Consider the following 25,817-nt stretch of genomic DNA (forward strand, 5'->3'; position numbering starts at 1 on the left):
ATGAAACATTTTACACAGGAATGTAGCAGTTTTCTTTGTAATCTTCTTGTGCGAACTCACAAATAACCAGTTTGCACAAGCAGAATTAGGGTTCGGTGCTCAATCAGATATGTCCTGAGTTTAAAAACAAAATCCACTGTGATTCCGACACACACACAATATATTGCTAAGCTCCTAAATCTTTCCCCACCCCTTATGGATGTACTGGATTACAGCGAGAGCCTTCTAAACAGAGGCAACTTTCGAGAGAAGATAGTCAAAATTCCAAGCAGCCTTGGAGAACGAGTGAGAAATGAAAAAGGCAAAGTGATTACAGAAGATTGATGAGGGAGAAGGATTAAAGAGATTATGCAATGCAGCGGGTGTAGTTACCTTTCCAAAGTAACTACCTGCAATTGCGATGGAGATTATGGCTGACTGCTGTGATACAGAGGGTTTAGGACAGGGCTTATATTTTCACTTCTGCATGCACAATTCTGGCTCTTGGTTGTGCTGCCAATTAGAATGCTGAGCAAAGACCGGGCATGTCTCCAGAAAGAAACAAAAGGAGAGAAGAAATCTGGCCTTATGTCAACCCCTAGCCACTTGAAAAGCCATGTCTACTGTCAAGCAGCAAAACTAGAGAGAGCAGAAAAATAATTAAAAAGCAGCACATGGAAACAACAGACTATGCCCAGTCTTCTCTGCCCACTTGAAATGAAATGGGTTCTTGAACTGTAGCCTGAGGCTTGGCTACCTGGCCCTATGGAGTCCAAACAACTCATGCCCTATCTGCAGTGATATTTCATCACCAGTTCTGAATAAAGATCATGGGCTGGATTCTCCACCCTTCCGCCGCGCCACATTTCTCTTTCACCCCGCCGGTGGGATGCTCCGTTACGCCAGCCTGTCAATGGGGTTTCCCATTGTGGGATAGCCCCATGCCGTCTGGAAACCCCCGGGCTACCGTCAAAAGGGAGCATCCCGCCGGGGTAGAATCCAGTCCCCGAAATTTGAAAACTTTTAACTCCGTTTCGCTCTTCACGATGCTGCTCGACCTGTTGAGTATTTCTGGTTTTATGCCATTTCAGGTGTACAGCATCTTTCTCCTGTTTATTTCCTATTTTGCTGCAATACCTTATTTAAATTTTGTGCATCTGGAGTTTTGGAAGGTGTTCTGTAGCACTGTTGACTCAATGCTAAAATCGGAACACAACATCAGCAATTTGAGGCAGGCACAAAGTAACAGGAACATGAACTTCACCTCAAATGTTATTCACGAACCTTCACTGCCCAGTCCACAAAGACAAAAAAAAATAGAGACATCACTGTGAAAAATATTCCTCGCACCTTTGAGAAGATGAATCTTCCGACCCCTTCCTGTGTCCATGGCTCGTGGTAAAACTCAGCCCTTCTTTCCTCTTCTGGGTTTCCAATGATATCAGTCATAATCTGGATCCAATTCAAAGCAAAGAACTTCAGCATATCAAGCGTCCAAAGCAAACTATTACAATGTGACGGGGTTGCAGTTATACTCGAGAGAATAAACTTTACACAAGTGATATGTTTTCCAAAAGTAGGAAAGTCTTGCTGCACTCTTCAGGGCATTGATGAGATCGGATCTGGAATACAGTGCACAGTTTTAGCCACCTTACTTAAGGAGGGACATCCTTGCTTTGGAGGAAGTTCAGAGAAGGTTCACTGTCGGCTGATTCCTGGGATGTAGGAGTTATCTTATGAGGAAAGGTTGAGCAGGCTGGGCCTACACTCACTGGACTTTAGAAGATTGAGAAGTAATCTCATCGAAACACAGAAGCTTCTGAGGGGGCTTGGCAGGGTAGATTTCTCTTTGTGGGGGAGTTTAGAACTAGGCAGCATAGTTTAATAATATGGGGTTCTCCCATTTCAGCAGAGATGAGGAATTTGGTGTCTCAATGCACGTTGGTATTTAGAATTCTTTTTTCCAGTGAGCGTGGAGTTTGGGTCATTCAATATATTCAAGGCTGAGCTAAACAGATTCTGACTGATAGGGAGTCAAGGAGCAACGGAGGACAGACAGGAAAGTAGAGTTACAACCACATTAGAACAGCCATGGTCGAACCGACCGATGGAGCAGGCACGAGGGGCTGATTGGCCTACTCTTTCTCCTATTTCTTGCGTTATTCTGTATTTAAAACAGAGTTTCAAATGGAAGATTCCAACAATACAAAGTTCTGGTCCGACACATGGTTCCCCGAGCAGCGACAAAACCACGAACTGTCAGTCTACAGCTAGGGCTGTCTGCCTTTGTAGAATCATTCTAAATTCACTTCTGTGGATAGATTTCCAGAAGTGTTACAGCCATTACGATAATCCCACAGATAGGAATGTGAAACTACATGTTTCTCGATTTCCTCTTAATTTGGGGAAATACTGCATTTTAATACATGTTACAACCTGGTCATCTCAGTGGAAAAGAATTGGTATAAGGGCGAGTTATATCGCATGGAAAACTACGCATAGCTAACATTTGCGGGCTAGTTGGCCTGAAAGTTCCTCACCTGTGTACAGTGGCCCAGTAGTTGCACCTTGGTATATAATATTATAATAATCACTTATTGCAACAAGTAGGCTTCAATTAAGTTACTGTAAAAAGCCCCTAGTCGCCACATTCTGGTGCCTGTTCGGGGAGGCCGGTTCGGGAATTGAACCCACGCTACTGGCCTTGTTGTGCCTTACAAGCCAGCTGTTTAGCCCACTGTGCTAAACCAGCCCCCTATTGACCTATATATTGACCTATATAAAATGCCTAACGTACCATCTGTAATTTCACCCTCCATGATTTTAGCCGTGGTTTTTAAAATGAATGGGTTAATACCCCTGCTAAAACAGTGGCAAGGGAATGTCAGGCCAACATTTGCAGCATTCATATGCCAGGTTCCCTTCACATAATTGCAGAGCAAGTGTCTTTCGAAGTGCTTTCTATAAAAGATAATTAGGGTAATCCTATCCAGTACTTCCTTTCTCTTCTAACACTTTACACACTGAAGGCAGTGTGTAAAAAGCCCAAACAAGATGTCACTTGCGTACAATTGTAAATCAAGATCAGTCTGTGTTGCTGACCTACAAGTCACTGGTAACTATTCTGCGATTTGGGGACTAATTTTCAACTGGAGTGTCTTCTCAACTCCAAGAAACTGATTTCCTGCTCTGCTGATCTGTCAGTTTTAACTAACAGCACTGTGGCTGTACCTACACCATGGTTTAAGAAAGAAGCAATAAATGCTGGCCGAGCCTGTGACACCCACATCCCAGGAATTAATTTAAAAAACTATTTAAGAAGTAGTGCTAATACTGTCTGAATGGGTAAATTAGAAGCAACGCTCAAATTTCCTGACTTATTCCATTGGCAAAATTGATCACATAATCAGGTTAAATCCAATTCACAAACAAACCCTCATCCTAAATGGCATATTTAGTTCCGAAATTTTAGTTCACAACCAAAACGTATAGGAGATACTGTAACAAAGGAATATTTATATTCTTTTCTACTGGTGACTTGTTTATGCATTTTTAACCTGCTCAGGTTAAAGGTATGGGCTGCTGCAATTCTCTCCGGGTACAGTACTGAAGTGAATCAAAGCTCCAGGAACACCTTTGAAGTAGAACACTGGGGAAAGGTTCTGGATGAAAAGACTTTTAATTATACAGGTAAGAGAAAAGGCAGGCTAGTTAAACCAGACAATTTAAATCACAGTAAATTTATAATGGGTAATTATTTTAAATAATCTACGGGACATCTGAGAAGAAGGTGGGTGGCTTGTTCGAGACATTGATGTATTTGGAAAGGCTGAAGTGTTGTTGCTATACTTTGATTGTTCTCATAAGGTCTAACCCCAATATCCTTATCCGGCACTCGCACTTCAGGTGCAGCAAAGTTTAGAAGGACTGTTATGTATTTTGGGTGCGATTTAACAAAAAAGAGTCTCCTTTTGGCCACGAATAGCAGAGTGTTTCTCCGAGCCTGCAGCACCGAGAAAGACCCCGCTATCAAAACGGACTTTGCTTTTTTGGGGGTGCCTCTGCAAGGAATGCCCCGGCAAGGCCTCATTTACATGCAGCTCGTCAGTGCAGGAAGAGATCAGCGTGCCGCCATTTAAAATGGTAGCCCGAACTCTCGCCTCCCCCCACCATGGCGTCCTGACACTGCCAATGCCCCAACTTACTGATTAGTGGGCCTCAAGCCACCCACACCCCACAAGGGCCAAACGCCCCAGAGCCTGATCCCGGGCACATGCAGACTGGCACCTAGGCACTTACAGGGTGCCAGAATACAGTGCCAGTGTGCCTAGGTGGCATCAGGGGGGGGGGGGGGGGTTCCAAGGTACCATTTCACCCAGAGCCTGACCACCCAGGGGTCTCCAATTGCTTCCCCCTCCCCCACCCAAGTGCCATTATGCCTGGTCCACATTTGTGGAAACACGTGCTAAATAGCACCACGGCAAGGTATCCCAGGTGCAGGCGTTCGATCCCGGGCATTGGGATTCTCCGGCAGACATATTCAATAGAGCCTAACTGCACACTTGAATATGCCAATCTAGGTGTACTTTCGGTTACCTGTCTGGGAACCAAACAGCAAATCCTTGTACTTCCATTTAACTCCTGGCCCTACCCTTTGTGTTCAGGAGATCTGAAAAAGACACAACCTGAGGCATTGAATTATTCTTGCATTTTACCTTGTAGTCTCGGCACTGTGACTTCATCCAGTCCTGGATGAACTCCTGAGGGTGGTTGCTGAAGCTCAGCATGAAGTCACGTTGGATCTTCAACTGGTTGATAGATTCAATTGTGTCATGAATCTAGAAAATAATACATCCGCTTATTATTTGCTCAAAACACTTGCAGAACCTTCACAGGCATCATCAGAACATTCGATCAAATGCTAGCAAAACAGAATGTGTGTGTATGTGTTTTTGCGTGCAAGTCTGCATTTCCTTTTTAATTTTAGAGTACCCAATTATTTTTTTTCCCAATCAAGCGGCAATTTTAACGTGGCCAATCCACCTACTGCACATCTTTGGGTTGTGGGGGTGAGACCCATGCAGACATGGGAAGAATGTGCAAACTCCATACAGGCAGTGACCGTGGCCAGGGTTGAACCCGGGTCCTCAGCACAGTAGGTAGCAGTGCTAACCACTGGGCCACTGTGCCACCTCTGCACGTCAGCATTTGAAATATGTTTTTTTTTTCTATAAAGTAAGGAGGAAGGAGTAGAAACATGGAAGGAGAAAAAGCCTTTGTCCAGCAGACAGACAATATACAATCCATAATCCACATTTCAGTCACCTTGGCCAACTGTCTTTCAATGGCGGCATTTCTATGATCCTAACAAGGTATAAAGTAGTGCTCCTTAGAATATCTGATTAACCCGTGTTTACATTTGACCCTTGGATTCCAATCCTTTTTCTGAAGAGTGATTTGTGCAACTCTTTTTTTAAACAATGAATTGTCACAGTGCTAACTGTTGGAAATTTATTCCACATGTTTCAACGAAAATAATTCTTCTGGCGTCACTACATACGAACACAGGAATTAGGAGGAGTAGGCCATTCAGCTCCTTCAACTTGCTCTGCCATTCAATAAAATCATATCTGATCTATCTACATCCATTACCCATAAGGGAGGCAGTGGCGTACTGGTATTGTCACTGGCCTAGTCATCCAGACACCCAGGGTAATGCTCTGGGTACCCTGGTTCGCATCCCGCCACGTTGTTGAAAAAAAACATCTGTTTCATTAATGTCCTTTAGGTGGTCTGGCCTACATGTGACTCAGCTCGAGGGCAATTTGGGATGGGCAACAAATGCTGGCCTTGCCTGCGATGCTCACATCCCATGAAAGAATAAAGAAAAAAAATATTAGATTCCCTTGTTCGTCAAGGATTTAGCTACCTACACTGTAAAAATATTCAATGACCCTGCCTCCATTGCTCTCCAGAGGGAAGAGACACCTGACCCTGGGAGAGAAAGAATTCTCTTCATCCCCCGTCTTAAATGGGAGTACCCCGCTTAGTCGCCCAAGTTCAAGTCTCACAAGGGGGAACATCCTTTCTGCATCCACTCAGTCAAGCCACCTCAGGATCCAATACGCTTCAATAAGATCATCGCTCATTCTTTTAAACTCCAGTAGATAGCGGCACATTCTGTCCAACCTTTCCTCGTGAGATAACCCTTGATCCCAGGAGTCGGTCTTTCTTGGACTAACCACTTTTACCCAGTTTTGAGATTAACTTTAGGCTTTACAGTCTTGCGTTAGGTATAACTGTAAACGGAACCATTCTAAAGTAAATAATCAGAAATAACTCACAATGATAGCCAAGCGATTAAAATAGCGGTCTTGCACCAAACTTTACGACTCATGTTTTGATTTGACTTATGATTGTCACATGTAGTAGTATACAGTGAGAAGTATTGTTCCTTGCATGCTGTACAAACAATGCATACCATACATAGGGAGGGAAGGAGAGACTGCAGAATATAATGTTAAAACAGTTAGAATGAAGTTTCAGAAGCTTAGAATGAGAGTAAAAGATAGAATCAGAGGGTATGCTGGGCACAGCTTGCAAGAAGTTGCCTCGCTCCGGCGCCATCTTGGGTCAGTTTTCAAATTGTAGACTGTACAGCACAACAAATTAGAGATATAAAGAATTTCACAGATGAGAGGCCTTGAGACCCAATGAAGTTCATTACTATGGTATACAAACTCTTATATTATCGGATGTTAAAGGGCTCTGATACTTCTATCTTGATCATGTTGCTGGGTAGATTTTAAACGTTCATCATTCCTGAATTCAAGAATGTCTTCCTGACGTTTGCTTTAATTTATTTTTTTTAATAACCAATTTCCATTTATTTCCTCTGATCTGACTGATCTTGAAATCATATTCTGGGCTTAGCTGATCTACACTGTTTGATATACTTATCATTCTGAGTCCTGTCTTTCAACCCTGTAAAACCTAAGCTCCTCTAATCTTTCCACAAAGCTCATCTGCTTTACACTTGGAATCAGTCACGTTGCTCTTTTCGCAACCATTACAACGTACGTACGCCTTATTTATGGGGAGGCCGTGGTGTAGTGGTATTGTCCAGAAACCGAGGGTAATGATGCTCTGAGGACATGGGTTCGAATCCCACCATGGCAGATGGTGAAATCTGAATTCAATAAATATCTGGACTTAAATGTCTAAATGCCATGAAACGATTGTCGTAAAACCTCACCTGTTTCACTTCTGTCGCCCTTACCTGCTCTGGCCTACATGTGATTCCAGACTCACAGTGATGTGATTGGCTCTTTACTGCCCCCCCTCTGAAATTGCCTAGCTAGTCACTCAGTTCAAGGGCAATTTTGGCCAGCCCTCTGCATCTCTCATGAGGAGGATGGATAATCCCGGCCATTGTTGCAAATTGGATCACTTTACCTCGTCTGGAAGTTTTGAAGTAGATAGGTAGGCCTCATGTTATCTGTTACACCTGAAGAAGCTGTTTTTGGTGGTCACACACAATCTGATTGCTGAATGAGTAGAACACCATCCTGTTGATGAATGCTGCTGGTTGGTCTGAGAGTGCACTGACTGGTGACATGGGTGCAGTTGATCACACTCTGCGCACATGGAAAGCCAGGCATCATCGTGGTCTGCCTCTCCCCCGTTGTCTCGCCTTGGGCTGCGATTCATTTGTGGTGCCTCTGAAGCACCGAGTTCAGCCTTATTGCGCACTCTTTCCATGTGTCAGAGGTTTAACAGGACTGGGTATATGATGCCCCTTTTTACATCCCTCCAAAATGGTGACAGGCCGACCTGGTTGTGTGCTGCCACTTTAAGAAGTACCCCTCTACTCCGCTCGTGGGTGCGGCCACTTTAAGTGCCCTCTGCTTCTCAAATTAGAGCTTCCTCGGAGAGGTCCCTCCCCTCACCCTGTTCGAGACCTCAAGTCAGCCTCTTCCACCTCGATCCTTTTCTGCCTGGATACAAGCTCTGCAATGGAGACCACCATAATGTAGGTCTGTTCCACACGTCCAGCAGGTCTGTCACGTTGCTAAAAGCAAAACGATGAGCTCTCACTGGGCATCTTTCAGCATGCACAGGAGCCCCATAGGAATTGCTCTAAATTGCTCAGCCACCACTAAAAAATAGCCTTAGGTGGTTCATCAATGAGCCGGATTATCTCTGACTTAATTGGGGTAGGTGTTCCTGGCGGTGGCAGACTGACCTGCAGCCTCTAGTCGGGCCTGCTCCAGCGGACTCCATTAAATTCCACGCTGTATCAGTCTCAGTTGCAAGGAGACATGGTAGCACAGTGGGTAGCACTGTTGCTTCACAGCTCCAGGGTCCCATGTTCGATTTCCGGCTTGGGTCACTGTCTGTGAGGAATCTGCATGTTCTCTCTGTGTCTGCGTGGGTTTCCTCCGGGTGCTCCCGTTTCCTCGCACAAGTTCCGAAAGATGTGTTCGGTAATTTAGACATTCTGAATTTTCCCTCTGTGTACCCGAACAGGCGCCGGAATGTGGCGACTAGGGGCTTTTCACAGTAACTTCATTGCAGTGTTAATGTAAGCCTACTTTGACAATAAAGATTCTTAAAAAAAGAACAGATGGCATAGAGATCGCTACAATTCCGTGAAGAATTTACACTGTGACCATTAATGCGAAGTAAAATTTATTAAGGTTTTTGAACCAGCACTGGATTCGGAAGGGTCCGCAGTCTGCACTAGAACTGGCAGCCCAACCTTTCATTGTTGACACGGATGGATCTTCTGTCACTTGCTCTTTCTATTATAGATTATTCTGCCTCGCACAGCAAGCTCAGCATGGTCTGAGGTAATCAGGCCCAGTGTGATTCTGTGAGCTCATGGCTTCTATAATCCCTTGACATGAAAGCATGCCAGATCTCCTCAACCAAACAAAAAAAAAATAAACCGAGCTCAGCTCTTCCATCTTCGCATAGATACCCTTACATACCGATGTTCATATTCATTTTTTTATAAACACTGACTTGATAATTTATTAGGCAGCGGGAAAAAAGATCAAAGCCAGAGAAATGGCTAATGATAAATCAACAGGAGTACAAGAATGTGATGTCGGAAATAGCCAGGCTGCAATACTTCAGTTTCACAACGCTATGCCTTTTGGGCACTTACAGTCCAGTTCTCGGTGAATCCACTGGAAGGAATTCAGGAGTAATTCAGTAATGCCACTCACAATAAAAAGACCATTAGAGATGGCTGGCTTGGGTAATGCAAGATCCTACGGGCACATCTACATACACTCTTTCCTTCTCCATTTTTCCACAAAATGAGAAGGCGACCTGCACTCTGTTTAGTCAATCATTTAATAAAGTATCTTTACTATCTTCCTAAAAGAATATTGCTGACTCACTCACCGTAACAAGAAGAGAATACCGAAGGGCTGTGACTGTTTCCAGAAGGGCAAATTCTAATGGACAGGGAAGGTACTATTGGCAGAGCCAAAGAAGGCAAAGATCAGATAGAGGCTGGATTTCTTTCTGCCTTCTTCATAGCACTCCAGAAACTAAATGCAAGAATCTGTTGCAATCCAGTTCTTAATTCCTTCCATTCAATCATAATACTGGTTCTCATCATTAATCTGAATTACACTAGAAAGATTAACTAAACTGGACCAATCCCCCACTTAACTATCTCCATGAAAACTAATTTAATTCTACTGGCATTCCTTCATCAATTCCATTAGACCTCTGTAAACGTTCAACACATCAATATCTAATTATAAGTAACGTGCTCAAAATTAGCATAAGGTGACACATGCCTTGTTTTCCTGAATTGCGCAAACTAAGTTTGATTCCACACAATGGGCGCGATTCTCCCAAAACGGGAGAAATCGTAAGGCTGGCGTCAAACCCGGGCGGGTTTGACGCCAGCGCGCCCCTTCCCGACCGGGAACAGATTCTGGTCCCCGGTCGGGTCTAGCAGCCCGACGCCGTAAGCTCCGGCATCACGGGCTTAACGAATTTCGTTAAGCCCGCTTGCCGGGGTTAGCGCCGGCTGACGCGTCATATGACGTCAGCCGCGCATGCGCGGATTGGAAGACTCCAACCCGCGCATGCGCGGATGACGTCATCGCGTATTTGCGCGAAACCCGCGCATGCGCGGGCCGGGATGCCCCTCAGCCGCCCCGCGAATGGATACTGCGGGGCGGCGGAAGGAGAAATAGTGCGGGGGCATCGGGCCCGCTGCCCGCGATCGGTGCCCACCGTGGTACTGCCGTGCCAATCGGTGCCATGGTTATAAAAAGTGAGTTGTTCCCGCCGTTTTTACGAACGGCCAGACCAGGTGTGTTTGCCGTTCGTAAAAACAGCGTAAAGGGCTGGGACTTCGGCCCATCTATCAGCCGTAAAAAAACGGCGGCAGCGATTCGTGTCGGGAGTTGGGCGGGGGGGAGGGGGGAGAATAGCGGGAGGGCGGGAAAAATGTCGGGAAGGCCCTCCCGCTATTCTCCGACCCGTCGTGGGGGGCGGAGAATCGCGCCCAATGCATCTCAATGCACGACTAACCCTGGTAACAGCAGGAAAACATTGATGAAATATTTTCAGTGCTAAAACTTTTTGCTTTTCACCTTTGACAATGGACATCCATTTATTGAATACCTCTTCCTGTACAACTGCACATATATACACATTAAATTTAATCTGCAATTTCTTAACCCACCTAATGAATTTGCCCAACTCACTTTTGGTGGCTGCAGTCTCTCCCTGCACTGTACATTATTTGTATCACTGAGTGTTATATTTAAAATGTTCTCACTACAATTTATAAATTCTGTAAATAGAAGACTCGCCGGGTTTCGGGGAAATGTTATGGGTCATTAGCCCCAGACAGTCATCACCTTTTCACGCCCGGTTCCCTTGGAACTCACTGCAGTGACCACTTGAGGCATCCGTGAGCAGTGAGCGCTGCAGAGGCGTGAGACAACGCGAGAGTGCCCCTTTCAAAGGGGTTGATCACTCGTTTATTTACCACCATTGGTTCTCAAAGAGAACATTACCTTCGAAAGATTAAGATGCAGAGCCCTTATCAAACGGATTTTGAAAATCCAAGGGAGCTCTAGACACCAGCTATTCTTTACCCATAATAACTGTTACCTACATAAAGAATTCCAGGAATTTTGTGAGACATGACCTAGTAGTACTTCTAACTTTATGCTGGCAGCTCCTTATGGAACTCTTTAGAGAAACAATGACCGTAACCTATTAAACTCACTCAAACATTTCTGCCCTACCAATGTTTTCAAAGAGTTTATATTTCTTAGACATTCTGAGGTACATCTTATTGGTTACAGATATCATATTGGCATTTAAACCCCTTGAACCTTTTCACAGTGTGTGCTTCACTGATCTAAGCTTGCATTTACAGATGTGTTTGACTGGATCTGGAATTTGTTCACCTCCGTCTGTGAAAGATTTCTTCAGCATGTCTGATCCTCACAATATTCCTGCCTATTTGCCCCTTGGATGACCTCTGAAGGTCTGCTCCACTAGCTTGTGCTCGGTCTTTCAGCTCAAATCACCCAAACATCAACCAGGTCAGTGGTAAAGATTGAAGAATTTCAAGCATACCATGTCCAGTGCAAATCGAGCCGCAGCGATTTTTTTGCGCTTGTTTACAAAACCTTGTGCTGGAATCTGCTCCATGCGATCGCACCCGCACCTCCCACGAGAGGGTCAGTATTTCTGCTAATTGCACCCACTTGAGGGCCTTCACAGAGCCTCTTAAAATTAAACTTCTTCTTTTGAGCACAAGGACACAAAAACACCTTTAAAAACTTCCGAATATCATAGATATCCTAGAATTTACAGTGCAGGAGGAGGCCATTCGGCCCATCGAGTCTGCACCGGCTCTTGGAAAGAGCACCCTACCCAAGGTCAACACCTCCACCGTATCCCCATAACCCAGTAACCCCACCCAACACTAAGGGCAATTTTGGACACTAAGGGCAATTTATCATGGCCAATCCACCTAACCTGCACATCTTTGGACTGTGGGAGGAAACCGGAGCACCCGGAGGAAACCCACGCACACACGGGGAGGATGTGCAGACTCGACACAGACAGTGACCCAAGCCGGAATTGAACCTGGGACCCTGGAGCTGTGACGCAATTGTGCTATCCACAAGGCTACCGTGCGTTTATAATTAATTGATTACGATAGTGGCTGCCCTATACCAATGCAACTATTAACTTCACTGCAGTGTTAATGCAAGCCTGCTTGTGACAGAAATAAATATTATTACGAAATAGAAAAAACCCAGAAAATGCCGGAGAAACGCAGCAGGTTTGGCAGCATCTGTGGAGAAAGAAACAGAGTTAATGTTTCGAGTCGTGTGGCTCGTCTCACAGGTCTGAAGAGGGATAGAAATTATATAGTTGAAGAGGTGGGTGGAGGATGTAGGTAGACAGAGATAGGTCGGAGCAAAGGAGAGATTGACAAAGGTGTCATGGACAGAAGACAAAGGGAGGGTTATCATTAAGGGCTGAAGAGTGTTAACAGTGGCAAAAGATAAGGTCGTTATAGAATCATAGAATTTTACAGTACAGAAGGAGACCATTCGGCCCATCATGTCTGCACTGCCTCCCTAAAGAGCTATGCAGCTCGTCCCATTTCTCAGCCCTATCTCCGTAGCCCCCTAAATTCACCATTTTCAAATATCCAGATCTCTTTTGAAACCTTCTATGGAATCCGCCTCCACCATTCTCCCAGGCAGCGCATTCCAAACCTCAACAACTCTCCGAGTAAAGAGGTTTCCCCTCATCTCACTCCTAGCTCTCTTTCTGACCATCTTGAAATTGTAACCCCTAGTCATTGACTTACCAACCTAGTGGAAGCTGAATATCCTTCTTTACCCTGTCAAAATTTTAACAACTCACTAAGGTCATCTCTTAATCTTCCCTGGTTCAAGGTAAAAAAGCCAAATTTCTCCAATTTTTCCTTGTATCTAAAATTTCCCATTCCTGATATCATTCCAGCAAATCTCTTCTGAACTCTCTTAAGGGCTTTAACATCCTTTCTTAAATAAGGTGCCCAGAACTGAACACAACATTCCAAATGTGGTCATAGAATTTATAGTGCAAGAGGCCATTTGGCCCATCAAGTCTGCACCGGCCCACGGAAAGAGCACCCTGCCCAAGCCCACACCTCCACTCGATCCCCATAACCCAGTAACCCCACCTAACCTTTTTGGACATTTAAGGGTAATTTAGCATGGCCAATATACCCAACTGCACATCTTTAGGCTGTGGGTGGAAATCGGAGCACCTGGAGGAAACCCACGCAGAGACAGGGGGAACATGCAGACTCCGCGCACAGTGAACCAATCCCGGAATCGAACCTGGAACCCTGGAGCTGTGAAGCAACGGAGCTAACCACTGTGCTACCGCGCCGCCCCACAGAGACGGGTCTTGACCAAAGGAGGAAATGTGAGTCACCAGCATGCATGGACAAGTGGTGGGGCTTCCCCCTGAATTTTACGTGCCACAGCCAATTAAGTGGCTCCTCTCCTAGTTAGGACAGCAGCCCCATCTCGGGAACTGCTGGGCAACCCAGAGGAATCGCAGACAATGGTTTCAAATGTAATGTTGACCAGTATAAAACATTTGGAAATATTAATACACATAAGCAGGTTATCCAAATAAGTAATAAAGGGTCTTTGAGAAATTAATTTCCTGAAAGGGGCTGTGCCATATGCTGAGTTAATCAGCAAGACCGATCATAATTACTTATCTACTATAACAAATCGCTAATTACCAGAGGCTGGTGGGACTTAACTGGATTCTACTGGAAACTCTTGCAACTACAAGGGCTTGTGGCATCTATTCCATCAATATGATATTATTGTACATAACTGGCAATAATCTATGAGAGATAATACAAGTATTAATGTTTTATTCCAAAATAATGATATTGACTGCAATGACATCTCGAGAGTCCCAATTATTGGCAGGTGATTTTTCCGCTGCATTTGAAAGAATTTAATTTGTGTGGTGCTCCAAACCTGCCAGCAATTTCCTTAGATTATGCAAAGTTTAATTCCTCTATTTTTCCATTATGATTTATTGTGTTATCTAGCAATGTGCTGCACTTAATATTGACCGATTGGTGTGGGTGAGGGTGTCACATGTCGAAGAGATCCGTGGGTTTGTAATCTCCAAACCACTCATTGAAAAGCAGTGATTATTTATCATGCAGTTCAGTTAAAGGCATTTAATAAGGTTGTTTGGCTTGTTTTACTAGAGTTGGCCATCAAACTGCAGGAGAGAATACCAACCCTAATACAACATTATCCCACATGAATAAAATCTCAGGCCACGGTGGCCTAGTGGTTAGCACAACTGCCTCACGGCACTGAGGTCCCAGGTTCGATCCCGGCTCTGGGTCACTGTCCGTGTGGAGTTTGCACATTCTCCCCGTGTCTGCGTGGGTTTCGCCCCCACAACCCAAAAATGTGCAGACTAGGTGGATTGGCTACACTAAATTGCCCCTTAATTGGAAAAAATAATTGGGTAAACTAAATTTTAAAAAAAAATGAATAAAATCTCAAGGCAATCTCACTGCCACTACCACCCATATGTTTTGGGCTTCATTTTTTGCTATGAAGACAATTTTTGGCTTCCACCTCTCAGATTATCCCCATGGGTGCTGGTCCCGGAATGTTTCAACGCTCCGCGATATCTTGTTTAAAATTCGCAGCACACTCTGGTAACAAATAGATAACTTTTCAGATTATGCCAACTGCTGCTTATACCACATATCTTCAAGGGATATTTCCCATTTTCTGAAGAGTCCTTTAGGGCTGTGGCTCAGTTAGTAGCACACTCACCACCCACCCGCCTCACGCTGTTCTGGGTTCAAGTTCCACTCCATGACTTGAGCTTATAAATCAAGGCTGACGCTCAAGTGTAGGACTGAAGGAAGGCTGCATTGTCGGAGATACCGCCCTTTGATTGAGATGGAATCAATCTAGTGAACCTCCTCTAAACTGCCTCTAATGCAACTACATGCTCCTCGAATAAGGGGACCAGAATTGTACACAGGGTGCGGTCTCACCAATGCCTTGTACAGTTGCAGCAACACGTCTCTGCTCTTGCATTTTATCCCTTTCGCTAAAAAGGCTAAAAATCCATTGGCTTTCCTTATTACCTTCTATACTTGTATACTGGTTTTCTGACATTCATGGATGAGGATACTCAGATCCCTCTGCCCCATCACAGCTCTGGAATTTTCACCATTTAGATAATATGTTTTTTTTTAATTTTCCTGCCAAAATGGACAATTTCACATATTCCCACATTATACTCCATTTGCCAGATCTTTTCCCACTCACTTAACCTATCTATGATCCTTTGTAGTCTTCTCATGTCTTCATCACAACTTACTTTCCTACTTTGTGTCATCAGCATATTTAGTTGCCGTACCTTTGGTCCCTTCATCTGAAACATTTTTATAAATTGTAAAAGGTCTGTAAAATTGCACTGATCTCTGTGGCACACCATTTGTTACATTTTGCCAACCAGAAAAAGACCCATTTGTGCCTACTCTTTCATAGAATCCCTATAGTGTAGAAGGAGGCCATTCTTCCCATGGAGTCTGCACCGACCCTCCGAAAGAGCACTCCACCTAGGCCCAACCCCTGCCCCATCCCCGCAACCCTATAAACTAACCTACACATCTCTGGACACTATGAGGCAATTTAGCACGGTCAATCCACCTAACCTGCACACCTTTGGACCGTGGGAGGAAACCGGAGCACCTGTAGGAAACCCACACAGACACGGAGAGAATGTGCAAACACTACACAGACAGTCGCCTAAGTGTTGGAATCAATCCTGGGTCTCTGGCGCTGTGAGGCAGCAGTGCTAACCACTGTGCCACCTGTTTCCTGTTAGCTAGCAAATCTTTTATTCATATCAATTTATTCTTTGCAATAACCTTTGATGTGGCATTTTATCAAATGAATTCTGAAAACCCAAGTACAGCACATCCACTGGTTCCCCTCTATCCATAGCACGTAACTTCTTCAATGAACTCCAATAAATTGGTTAAACATGATTTTCCTTTCACAAAACCATGTTGCGTCTGCCTGATTACCTAGAATATTTCCAAGTGCCCTGCTATAATGTCACATATCAGTCAATCAAGAAAAACAAACTGTCTGGTCATTTTCACATTCCTGTTTGTGGAGTTTGCTGTGCACTAATTGAGCATCACATTTCTTATATTACAACAGTGACTACACTTCACAAAGTACTTATTTGGCTGCAAAGTGCTTTGAGACAACTGGGGTGCGATTTAACCAAATAGGAACTATGTCCCATAGCGAGCGTGTTTAACCGCGTGTTGCCCAGCGCTCGCAATGTCGAGAAACACAATGCTATCTAATGTGAACGGTTAGATACGGGAACACAGCAGAGAACGTGCGACCGAGGTCGCATTTAGTCCAGTTTCCTGCACTGAGGAGCCCCACTCACCGAAACCCCCCAGTACAGGAGGAGATCGGGACGCCACTAATTGTCTCGCTCTAATATGCAGATTTGCCAAAACGTGATCCCGCCCACCCTGGGTGGGCTTCACAAGCGACATCACGCGAGATCGCATTAGATCTCATGAGGAGCCGGGTAAATCCTGGGAGTGGAGTCTCCAGTCATTTACCGGCCACATTGTGCCGTGGCGGCTGCTTCTTGGGCGCACCGTGGCGGGTAGATCGCATTCTTGGTGTTTGGAGAGGGTGCAGAGGAGGTTTACCAGGATGTTGCCTGATCTGGAGGATGTTAGCTATGCGGAGAGGCTGAATAGACTCGGACTGTTTTCATTAGATTATGAGGGGCATGAATAGAGTGGATGGGCAGGCACTCTTTCCCAGGGTGGAGGGGTCAGTCGCCGAGGGCATAGGTTTAAGGTCCATGGGGCAAAATTTAGAAGAGATGTGTGAGGCAGTTTTTTTTTTTTAAACATAGAGGGTGGTGAGTGCCTGGAACGCATTGCCAGGGAAGGTTGTGGAAGCAGATACATTAACGGCGTTCAAAAGGCATCTTTGCAATAACACATACATGGATAGGATGGGTATAGAGGGATATGGCACAAAGAAGTGCTGAGGGTTTTGGCCAAGGTTGGTATCATGACTGGTACAGACTTGGAGGGCCAAAGGACCTGTTCCTGTGCTGTATTGTTCTTGAAGCGTCTTATAGGAAGAGAGAGAGGTAGAAAGGTGACACAGGACATTGATAACTCAGCTGCGTCACTTGTCTCTTCCTTGGTCACCCTTTAGACCAATTGACAAACTGTTCGACAAGGGTATCAAGTTAAGATGGGGGAATGTTTCAGTGGGTATAGTTGGTTTTAAACTCTCTTGTGTACCATGACAGAATTAAATTACATATACGAAGTTACTAGACAGAAATTATTATTTTTGTCATCACAACATCTCCCTTCCAGCTGCCAACGTTTAGATTAAGGGCCTGAAATCCAATGAAAGTCAAGGGCAGATTTGAGCTTCTTCACAAGAATAGGCTTTAGCCTATACTTCCTCAGGAAACTAAGGAAATTCAGCATGTCCACATTGACTCTTACCAATTTTTACAGATGCATCATACAAATCATCCTATCTGGCTGCATCAAAGCCTGATCTGGCAACTGCTCGGCCCAAGACTGCAAGAAACTACAGAATCGTAAACACAGCCCAGTCCATCACGCAAAACCACCTCCCATCCATGGACTCTGTCTACACCTCCTGCTGCCTTGGGAAAGCGGGCAGTATAATCAAAGACCCCTCCCACCCGGGTTATTCTCTCTTCTAACCTCTTCCATTGGGCAGGAGGTACAAAAGTCTGAGAACGTGCACCAACAGATTCAAAAACAGCTTCTTGCCCACTTTAACCAGACTCCTGAATGGCCCTCTTCTGGACTGAACTGATCTCTGCACGCATCTCCTCTACTGAGCAGCACTACACTCCGTATGCTTCACCCAATGTCTATGTATTTCCATTGTGTATTTATCATATGTCCTATGTTTATTGATGTGTGGAATGATCTGTCTGAACTGTACGAAGAACAATACTTTTCACTGTACCTCAGTACACGTGACAATAAATAAAATTCATATCCAGCCACTGAGTAGAGGTAACTCTGGACTCGGGGAGTTATTTTGTTGCAAAGATGAAAGCAAGTACTGACCAGCTGCTGTCCTAATAAGACAGGCCAGTTTGAAAGTTTTTCTTGCAATTTTCGGGCTAATTGATGATTACTATGATTTGAACTTGCCTGGAGGTGCTAAATCAGACACCAGTTCCAGGCACCTCCTAAAGTTGTGGAGAGTATTGGCCAGCACACAACAGCACCTTTAGGGTCAGTCAGGGACAGGATTCACGGATTCTGGGACCTGGCGTTGGAGATCATGATGGCGGATGTCCAGGGATTGGGGGGGGGGGGGGGGGGGGGGGTCCATGTAGCTTTCTAGCCCGTCTGCAGAAGCTGACTGTCCCTGACTGTCCTCATGCCCTGTTCCAAAGTACAAAGGACCCCAATAAGATTTCCATGACCAAGCACTTCCCTTCCAATTATTCCTATAGGTGAGGTAAAGTAGCCCAGCACTCACTTTCTTCAGAATGAGGTCATCAGAGATTTTCCAGACTAAATGTGGATAGGCTGCTGATGAAGTCTTGGCAAACTTGTCCTCTTCAAAGCTCCACAGCAAATGAGCAATAACATTTGTTTGTGACTTTAAGCAACATGCTGCGAAACCCTCAGAAACAACTGTTTAACCATTTGCTGCTGGGAGGCAACCGTGCTTGGCCCAAAGTGTCACACTGCCTATTTAGTGACCAGTAATAGGCAATTTATTGTCAACGAGGCCATTAACTATCCTCCGGCCAGCTGTTCCTAGTGCACAAGTGTCATGTGAGAGTACCTTTAGGAAATGGGTGTTTATTACTGCAGTGATGTCAGAGAGGGGGTGGAGCTCGGCAGTCTGTCAGCTTTTTACTTTTGTTTTAGGCTGTTTGCTGCAGGGTGTGTTTTAGATTCATTTTCAGTTTTGGAGCTGAAGCCAGACCAAGCAGGTGTACTGCTGTTCTCTCTGCCATCAAAAGACTGCTTGATCATCTGGTGAATTCAGAATTATAAATGTTCTTAGTAGTGAATGTAAACCTAATGTGCTTCTGGTAAAAGGTGTTTTAAGTCTTGCGGATGTTAAAAGGAAAGCTTCAAGAATTACTTAGTGTTGTATTCTTTTGGGGGTGTATTTGAATTAATGGTTGCTAAGATGTTCAATGTATGTTTTAAAAAGGTTAATTTGAGTTCATAGAATAAACATTGTTTTGCTTTAAAAAATACTTTTCCATTTCTGCTGTACCACATCTGTAGAGTGGCCGTGTGCGCCCCATACCACAATCTATTAAAAGTTGTGGGTCAGGTGAACTCCATGATACACTTTGGGGTTCTCTAAACCCTGGCCCACAACACAAGCGTCTTTACCAAAATGGCGCCCTGCATTAAATATGGTCTAAACTGGTGCTGCACTTCAAGATCCCATCTTTGTAACAAAAAAAACAAAAAAAAGGAATTCATATATGTTAACTTTATACTTGCTTACCTTAATATCCAGCACTGCGATTTCTTGCTGGTTGGTTGTTGAGAGGAGGAAATTATTCATCTGACTCTTCAAAGGATCGTCAACCTCTACATCAATGTCATAACAAGCAGTTTTCTTTTGATCGTTAGGATCGACACTGTAGTCAACCAACAATGAGAGCTTTGTTACCGTATCTGCTTGCTATTACTGAACTCAAGTCACTAGCACAGATTCTATATTATTGCATCCTGCCATGTAGCTTACATAAACCCAGATGCTAAAACCCACTCTTCCTCACTGTACCATCTCAAATATCCAGTCTCTATAATATATCCAATTATTAATGGAGATTCCATTACTGTACCGTTACTAACGGACTCTTATTGCACCCAATTATATACAACTCTATACTGCAACACAAAGTCACTAGTACTGGCCATAAATGAATGCTTTTCCAGTTTGTGATACAAGAACCTTTTCATTGAATTTCTACTTGTAAATCACTCCCATTCCAGGATAAACTACTACTTGCATGGAGCCAAATCAGTTGCCTGATATGACTGTGCACAATTCATTGGAGTAGCTGTATCATTTTTATGGAGAACTGTCCGTATCAAGGCCTAATTAGTTGAGAAATACTTTTCAGTTTCAGCAAGCTGAAAAACTCACTAACAATTCCCGTCACCGTCACATTTATCCCAACCCCTCAGCATCCTGCGCCATTCAATTAAATCTTTCCAGCCTCCTTTGACTGTTTGGCACATCTATCACTCTTTTATGGACTCTCTGATGATTAAATCCCTCTGTCTGTGACCCTTCACTGAATCACTGTTTCCTTATCACCTTTGCAGGTGCCACTGATCCTTGCCGTGTGTAGCAGCTCTGATTGGCTGTCAGCAAATAGCTCTTCCTCAATACTGAATAAATACACTTTTATATCAGACTAATGATCGATGAGAATGAAGTTAAAAACAAAACCGTCACGTATGGTGACCTTTAAATTGTCCAGCATGGCTCTAAATATTTAACTAAATCACTAATTAAGCAAATATATGGCAACCCCCCCCCCTTACTGCGTGAGTCAGAATACCGAGACCCCTTCTCTTACCTAATCATGTGGTTGATAATGATGGGATCTGGGTGCTGCAGGAGGCCAGCCAACTTTATTGGAATTTCAGAGAATTTCATTCGCATGCAGTTAAAGATCTAAGAAAATAGATTCACTATTAGGAGAGACAGCAAAAGGAAACTGTAACTGTGGGCTGGGTTATACGCTGCGGGCGGGCTCCCCGCAGTTCAGCGTAAATGCGGGGGTGAGCTCGCCTCTTGCTCAGCTGGCTCACCCAGCCATAATTATTGGGCGATGGCCCTTTAATTAGCATGAGGCGGGACTTCCGCCCTTTTCCAGGAGGATGCCCCACCACTTAGAGCAGCCAGCCAATTGGAAGCCAGCAGGTCTGCATACCTACAGTGCCAAACAGGAGCACTGGCCACTGCTGGTACTGCAGGTAGGCCAAGGAGGCGGCATTCAGTGATGTTTACAGATTTTCTTTCCTTCGTAGCAGGTTTAGTCACAGGATGCAGCATTACCCATCTCTGTCTCTAAAATGCACTGTAACAAAACCAAAACTTTAAACTAAGGGCTCCTCCTGGATCTGCCACATACTCCATTAATGAAATTATTTAAACGAGAATCATACCCCGAGACCAACGAGCCAGGGCCTCAACTCTGAGTACTTTTAAAACAAATGAATTGGTAATCCCTTAAAAAGACACTGTAACAAAAAGAGAAAACTTTAAGATGTGGGCTAAAGGGATGATCCTATAAAACAGAGATCAGGAAGAACTTCTTCAGCCAGAGGGTGGTGAATCTGTGGAACTCTTTGCCGAAGAATGCTGTGGAGGCCAATTCACGGAGTGTCTTTAAGACAGAGATAGATAGGTTCTTGATTAATAAGGTGATCAGGGGTTATGGGGAGAAGGCAGGAGAATGGGGGATGAGAAAAATATCTGACATGATTGAACTCGATGGGCCGAGTGGCCTAATTTTGATCCTATGACTTATGGCCTTATTAAGGAAACTTCCAACAATCAAATTAGAATGTTGTTTCCGGGGTTAATGATGGACTCCAGCCCCTGCAGTACCCAACGGTCACGGAAGGCTTCTAGCATACCAGTGAAAACCACGTGCACCCTCTCCAGGGCCACCCTGCTGCAATATATCCCGTGGGAAAGTCTGGCCAAACAATAGACTCGGACATTCTGGTACATCCTGCCCCTTGCTGGCACCTGGCTGATAGGTTACTACAGGGGGCGGGGTCTCTGATTGGAACCCTGCCACCCATTAAATCAGAGCAGCAGTGGGATAGGGCCCGTAACTGGATATTAATTCCCTACATTAGGGCCTCCATTAGTCCACCATGGGTGACCCACTTGCTGTCTCCACTGCTGCAATCGTGGCAGGATGTGCACACCAAAGAACGGCATGGGCTGCCCAGATTAATGGGTTCACCCGCCTGTTTTCCCACCTGCAGGTGACCCATAAAATTCAGCCTTGCATGTACTCACATGTTCTCAGCTTCATTGACAGCTACTGAGGTATTGGTATTTATTGGGATTCCATAACGAAGGGTTCAAATTGAGTCTCGTATTGAAACTGTATTTAAGCAGTTAGATTTCATACGGACGGATCCAATTATCTGTAAAATATGACTTCCAAAATAACCTAATGCAGCATTAAATACTCACTGAATTAGTACTAGTTGGATTTGCACAAAAACATCTGGAACAGAATGGACAATCCGACATTTGGACAAAGACGACGGGCGGGATTCTCCAATCCCGCTGCAGAGTGTCCATGCCGTCGTAAACGCGTTGCATATTACGGCGGTGTGAACGGGCCGCTCCCACGGCTAATTCTGGAGTGGTTTACGCCGCTCCAGCTGCAGATCCCGGCGCGAACTGTGTGCCGCGGGATCCGCGCATGCGCAGTTGCACCAGCGAGGATATGCGCAGTGGTGCCGGCGTCAACGCGCACATGTGCAGTGGCCTCCTTCAATGCGCCAGCCCCGACGCAACATGGCGCAGGAATACAGGGACCAGCGCGTAGGAAAGGAGGACCCCAGCCACAGAGGCCGGCCCGCCGATCAGTGGGCCCCGATCGCGGGCCAGGCCACAGCAGTGCCCCCCCGGCGTCAGACCCCCCCCCCCCCCCCCCCCCCCCAACACTGCCACCCGATCCTTACACGCCAAGGTCCCGCCGGCCCGGAGCAGGTTAGAATGGCGCCAGCAGGACTCGACTCTTTTCTTACAGCCGCTCGGCCCATCCGGGCCGGTGAATCGGCGGGCCGGCCGTGTCGAGCGGCCCGCGACCGACGCCGTGCCAACCACGCCAGCGGAGAATCGCGTGCCGGCGTCGGGGTGGCGTGGCCCGTTCGCGGGGATTCTCCGGCCCTGCCCAGGGAGAATCCCGCCCCACAATTTCAGCCTGTTGTGCAGGTAATAACAGATGGAGACTGAGTAGAAGGGTTATGTCAACCTGGTTCATGCAAGGTATCCAAAGGGGCCTAGGTTAAGTTGCATGCACTCCGACTATTGTTGATGTAAAACCCTCAGAAAAGTGTGAAAGGAGAAATACATTTTTTTTTTTTTTTTAAACGGAGCTGCAGCTTCACTGAGAAAAACTATCTGAGATACTTTATTATTTAGCGATGCCTTTATCTTGAACCATAATACCTGCAGGAATGTCCAAGCATTTGGCTTTGTGAACCAAATGGCATGTTTGGTGGGAATTGGCAGAGGGGGGATGTATATAGCATTTAAATTCATTAATCTGCATATGCCTCAAGAAGCTGGTGCTCACAAACCTTGCTGTTTCATCCATCAGTGGCACAGTCTTTTCCAAACCTCCAGGCTCACAAAGCAGAATAGGACTGATCGCCTTAACTTTGTTGGCCAGACTGTTAAGAGCTCAAGATTTCATAGAATTATACAGGTGCCTGTCCTAACTCTTTAAAAGAAATTTGAAATTAGACCCACGTCGCTGCCCTTTCTAATCGGCCCTGCAATTATTCCCTCCCCACGATCTTAATGTGACAGGTTGGCCCACACTTGCTTTAGAAGAAGAAGGATTGGACTTTTAGCATATATACACAGGAACAGATGTATTCTGTTACTTTAACAATAACTTGAGAAAAACTAATGATTGTGTCAATGCAATGGAATATTCGGAGCTTCTGACCTCTTTTGTTTTTGCATTTCCTTCACGTTCCAGGTGGTTTTATATGGTGTGTTGACTGCTCCCCAAAAGCCCTTCCAAGCTCCTGTCCACGTCACCCTGAGTTGCCAACTCTAAGATTTGAAACTGTAATTTTTAATTTTCTTTCCCTCTCAAGGACATTGCCTTGCGCTCTCATCCGCTCTCCTGGATGTTGAGATGTGGAACTCACGGCATCAGCCTTCTGCTTCTGCTTGTACGTTTCCCTTCTGCTTGTACGTTACAAATAAGACCTCTGGTTCCCCTTTAGTGTTTCTTACCTGCTTGAAGTAGCGATTGCAGTTGATGTACTCCTTTTCGTGATAGTCCTGCAGTTTGTTTTTCTTGATGTACAACCACAGCGCCTGCATGATATTCGCCCGAGTCTGAGTGTGGACACCCAGCAAACGGGCCAACCTGGCGTCCAGCTTATACTGTGGGGGCTGAAGTGGAAGATCAGCTTACTTGTGATCACGGTCTGCACATTTTACTCAATTTCATACAGTTTTATCATTCGTACTTCCTGTCTGTTGTGGCAGGAATAATCAGATGAAATAAAACAGCCACCACATTGACAAGGCTGTCACTGTAAACCCAGAACAATGAAATCCCCTTGCCAGCAAACAGAATATATGTTCCACACAATAGCAGCCGAGGTGGGTGAACGACAAGTGTAACATGATCTGATGGTTCTATTCACTGCCTGGAATGTTGTTCATATAGTAAGCGATGCAATTGGATTTCCTTAATTATCCTGCAACCTTGTAACCCAACGGTATTTTTCTCATACTCCACAGCAAAGTGACAAAGCTAGTACTCGACCTTTGTTTCCTGGTTTTTAGAACCAATTCTATAGCAACAGTACTCCACTCTGCAGCTCTCCCACAGTTATGGAGTGAACTGTTTATTATAGTTGCGAACAATGGCAATTTCTGGCTTATTACACATTAGGGAATTTACGATGCTTTCCATTCGACACCAGTACAGGTACTTGCTGTTAATGAGTTGCCAATCACATTGCTAAGGTTTGGTAATGTCATTGTTAAAGTTAGGAGAAACAATGGCAGGTATTAATTGGGCGGAATTTTCCCAAAATTTGTCACTGTGTCAGGTCCAGGCTGAAAAACATTTTTTCTGGTTAAATAAGGTATGGCGGTTACATTACTAGATTTATAAATCGAGACCGTTGTGAGCTCAAACTCTATCACACTGAGAATCTGAACTCAATTTTAATAATCAAGAAATAAAAAAACTGGTAGAAGTTTAAAGTGACCACATGAAACTGCTGGATTGCTAAAGTCCAACTGGCTCATTCTGGAAAGGAAAATTGCTGCCCTTACGCAGTCGAGACTATATGTGACGCTGGTACCTCTTAACTGTTCTCTAAAATGATGTTGCAGGTTACTCAATTCTATCAAACCACTGCCAAGTATGAAGCGATGGGCTGTAGTGGTTGAAGAAAAGACCCACAACCACCTTCTCAGAACATATAGGGAGGGACGGCCTAGTCAGCAATGCCCACATCCCAAAAATAATTACGCAAGGAACCAGAGGCATTAATTAGCACACGCAGCCTAAAGCAGCTCTCACTTCTATTTCATTGTTAACAGTTCCGGTGAATTAAGAAGTTCCTACCTGGTGGTCCAGCATCAATAGCAGGGTACATTTCACATTCATGTCTCCTGGCCTCTTCACCTGAAAGCCATCTGTCTCCTGGGTACTGGGCATTCTATGCCACTGTAATCCACATCAGAATGATACACCAGTTACAAGTCAAGTAGCAAAATGGCAGTCATGCCAAAGAATATCAGCTCTACCATTTCTTTTCTGTAACTATTTAACCTACGTGGACAGTGACCATCTCTACAAGACTCTGTTACTGTCCCCTGTGGGACATGCACCAATGCAGTCTTTGATTTTCTTGCAGCCAGTCTAATTAATGCAGTCAGTGGCTG

The 25,817-nt window shown here is 44.9% G+C and overlaps 1 protein-coding gene across 1 annotated transcript in view; it reads right to left on the bottom strand.

Moving 5' to 3' along the window:
- LOC119954531 (SWI/SNF-related matrix-associated actin-dependent regulator of chromatin subfamily D member 2-like) overlaps positions 1-25,817 on the bottom strand; it is a 51,859-nt gene that overhangs the window by 5,869 nt on the left and 20,173 nt on the right. Inside the window, exons 7-12 of the mRNA XM_038779833.1 lie at positions 25,498-25,599; positions 24,144-24,305; positions 20,716-20,813; positions 19,629-19,764; positions 4,695-4,817; positions 1,330-1,431 (exon numbers count right to left, since the gene is read on the bottom strand). Coding sequence (XP_038635761.1) covers positions 1,330-1,431; positions 4,695-4,817; positions 19,629-19,764; positions 20,716-20,813; positions 24,144-24,305; positions 25,498-25,599 — 723 coding nt within the window. The remainder of the gene's footprint in view (positions 1-1,329; positions 1,432-4,694; positions 4,818-19,628; positions 19,765-20,715; positions 20,814-24,143; positions 24,306-25,497; positions 25,600-25,817) is intronic.

The sequence above is a fragment of the Scyliorhinus canicula genome, chromosome 19 (assembly GCF_902713615.1).
Source record: "Scyliorhinus canicula chromosome 19, sScyCan1.1, whole genome shotgun sequence".
Lineage (NCBI taxonomy): Eukaryota > Metazoa > Chordata > Chondrichthyes > Carcharhiniformes > Scyliorhinidae > Scyliorhinus > Scyliorhinus canicula.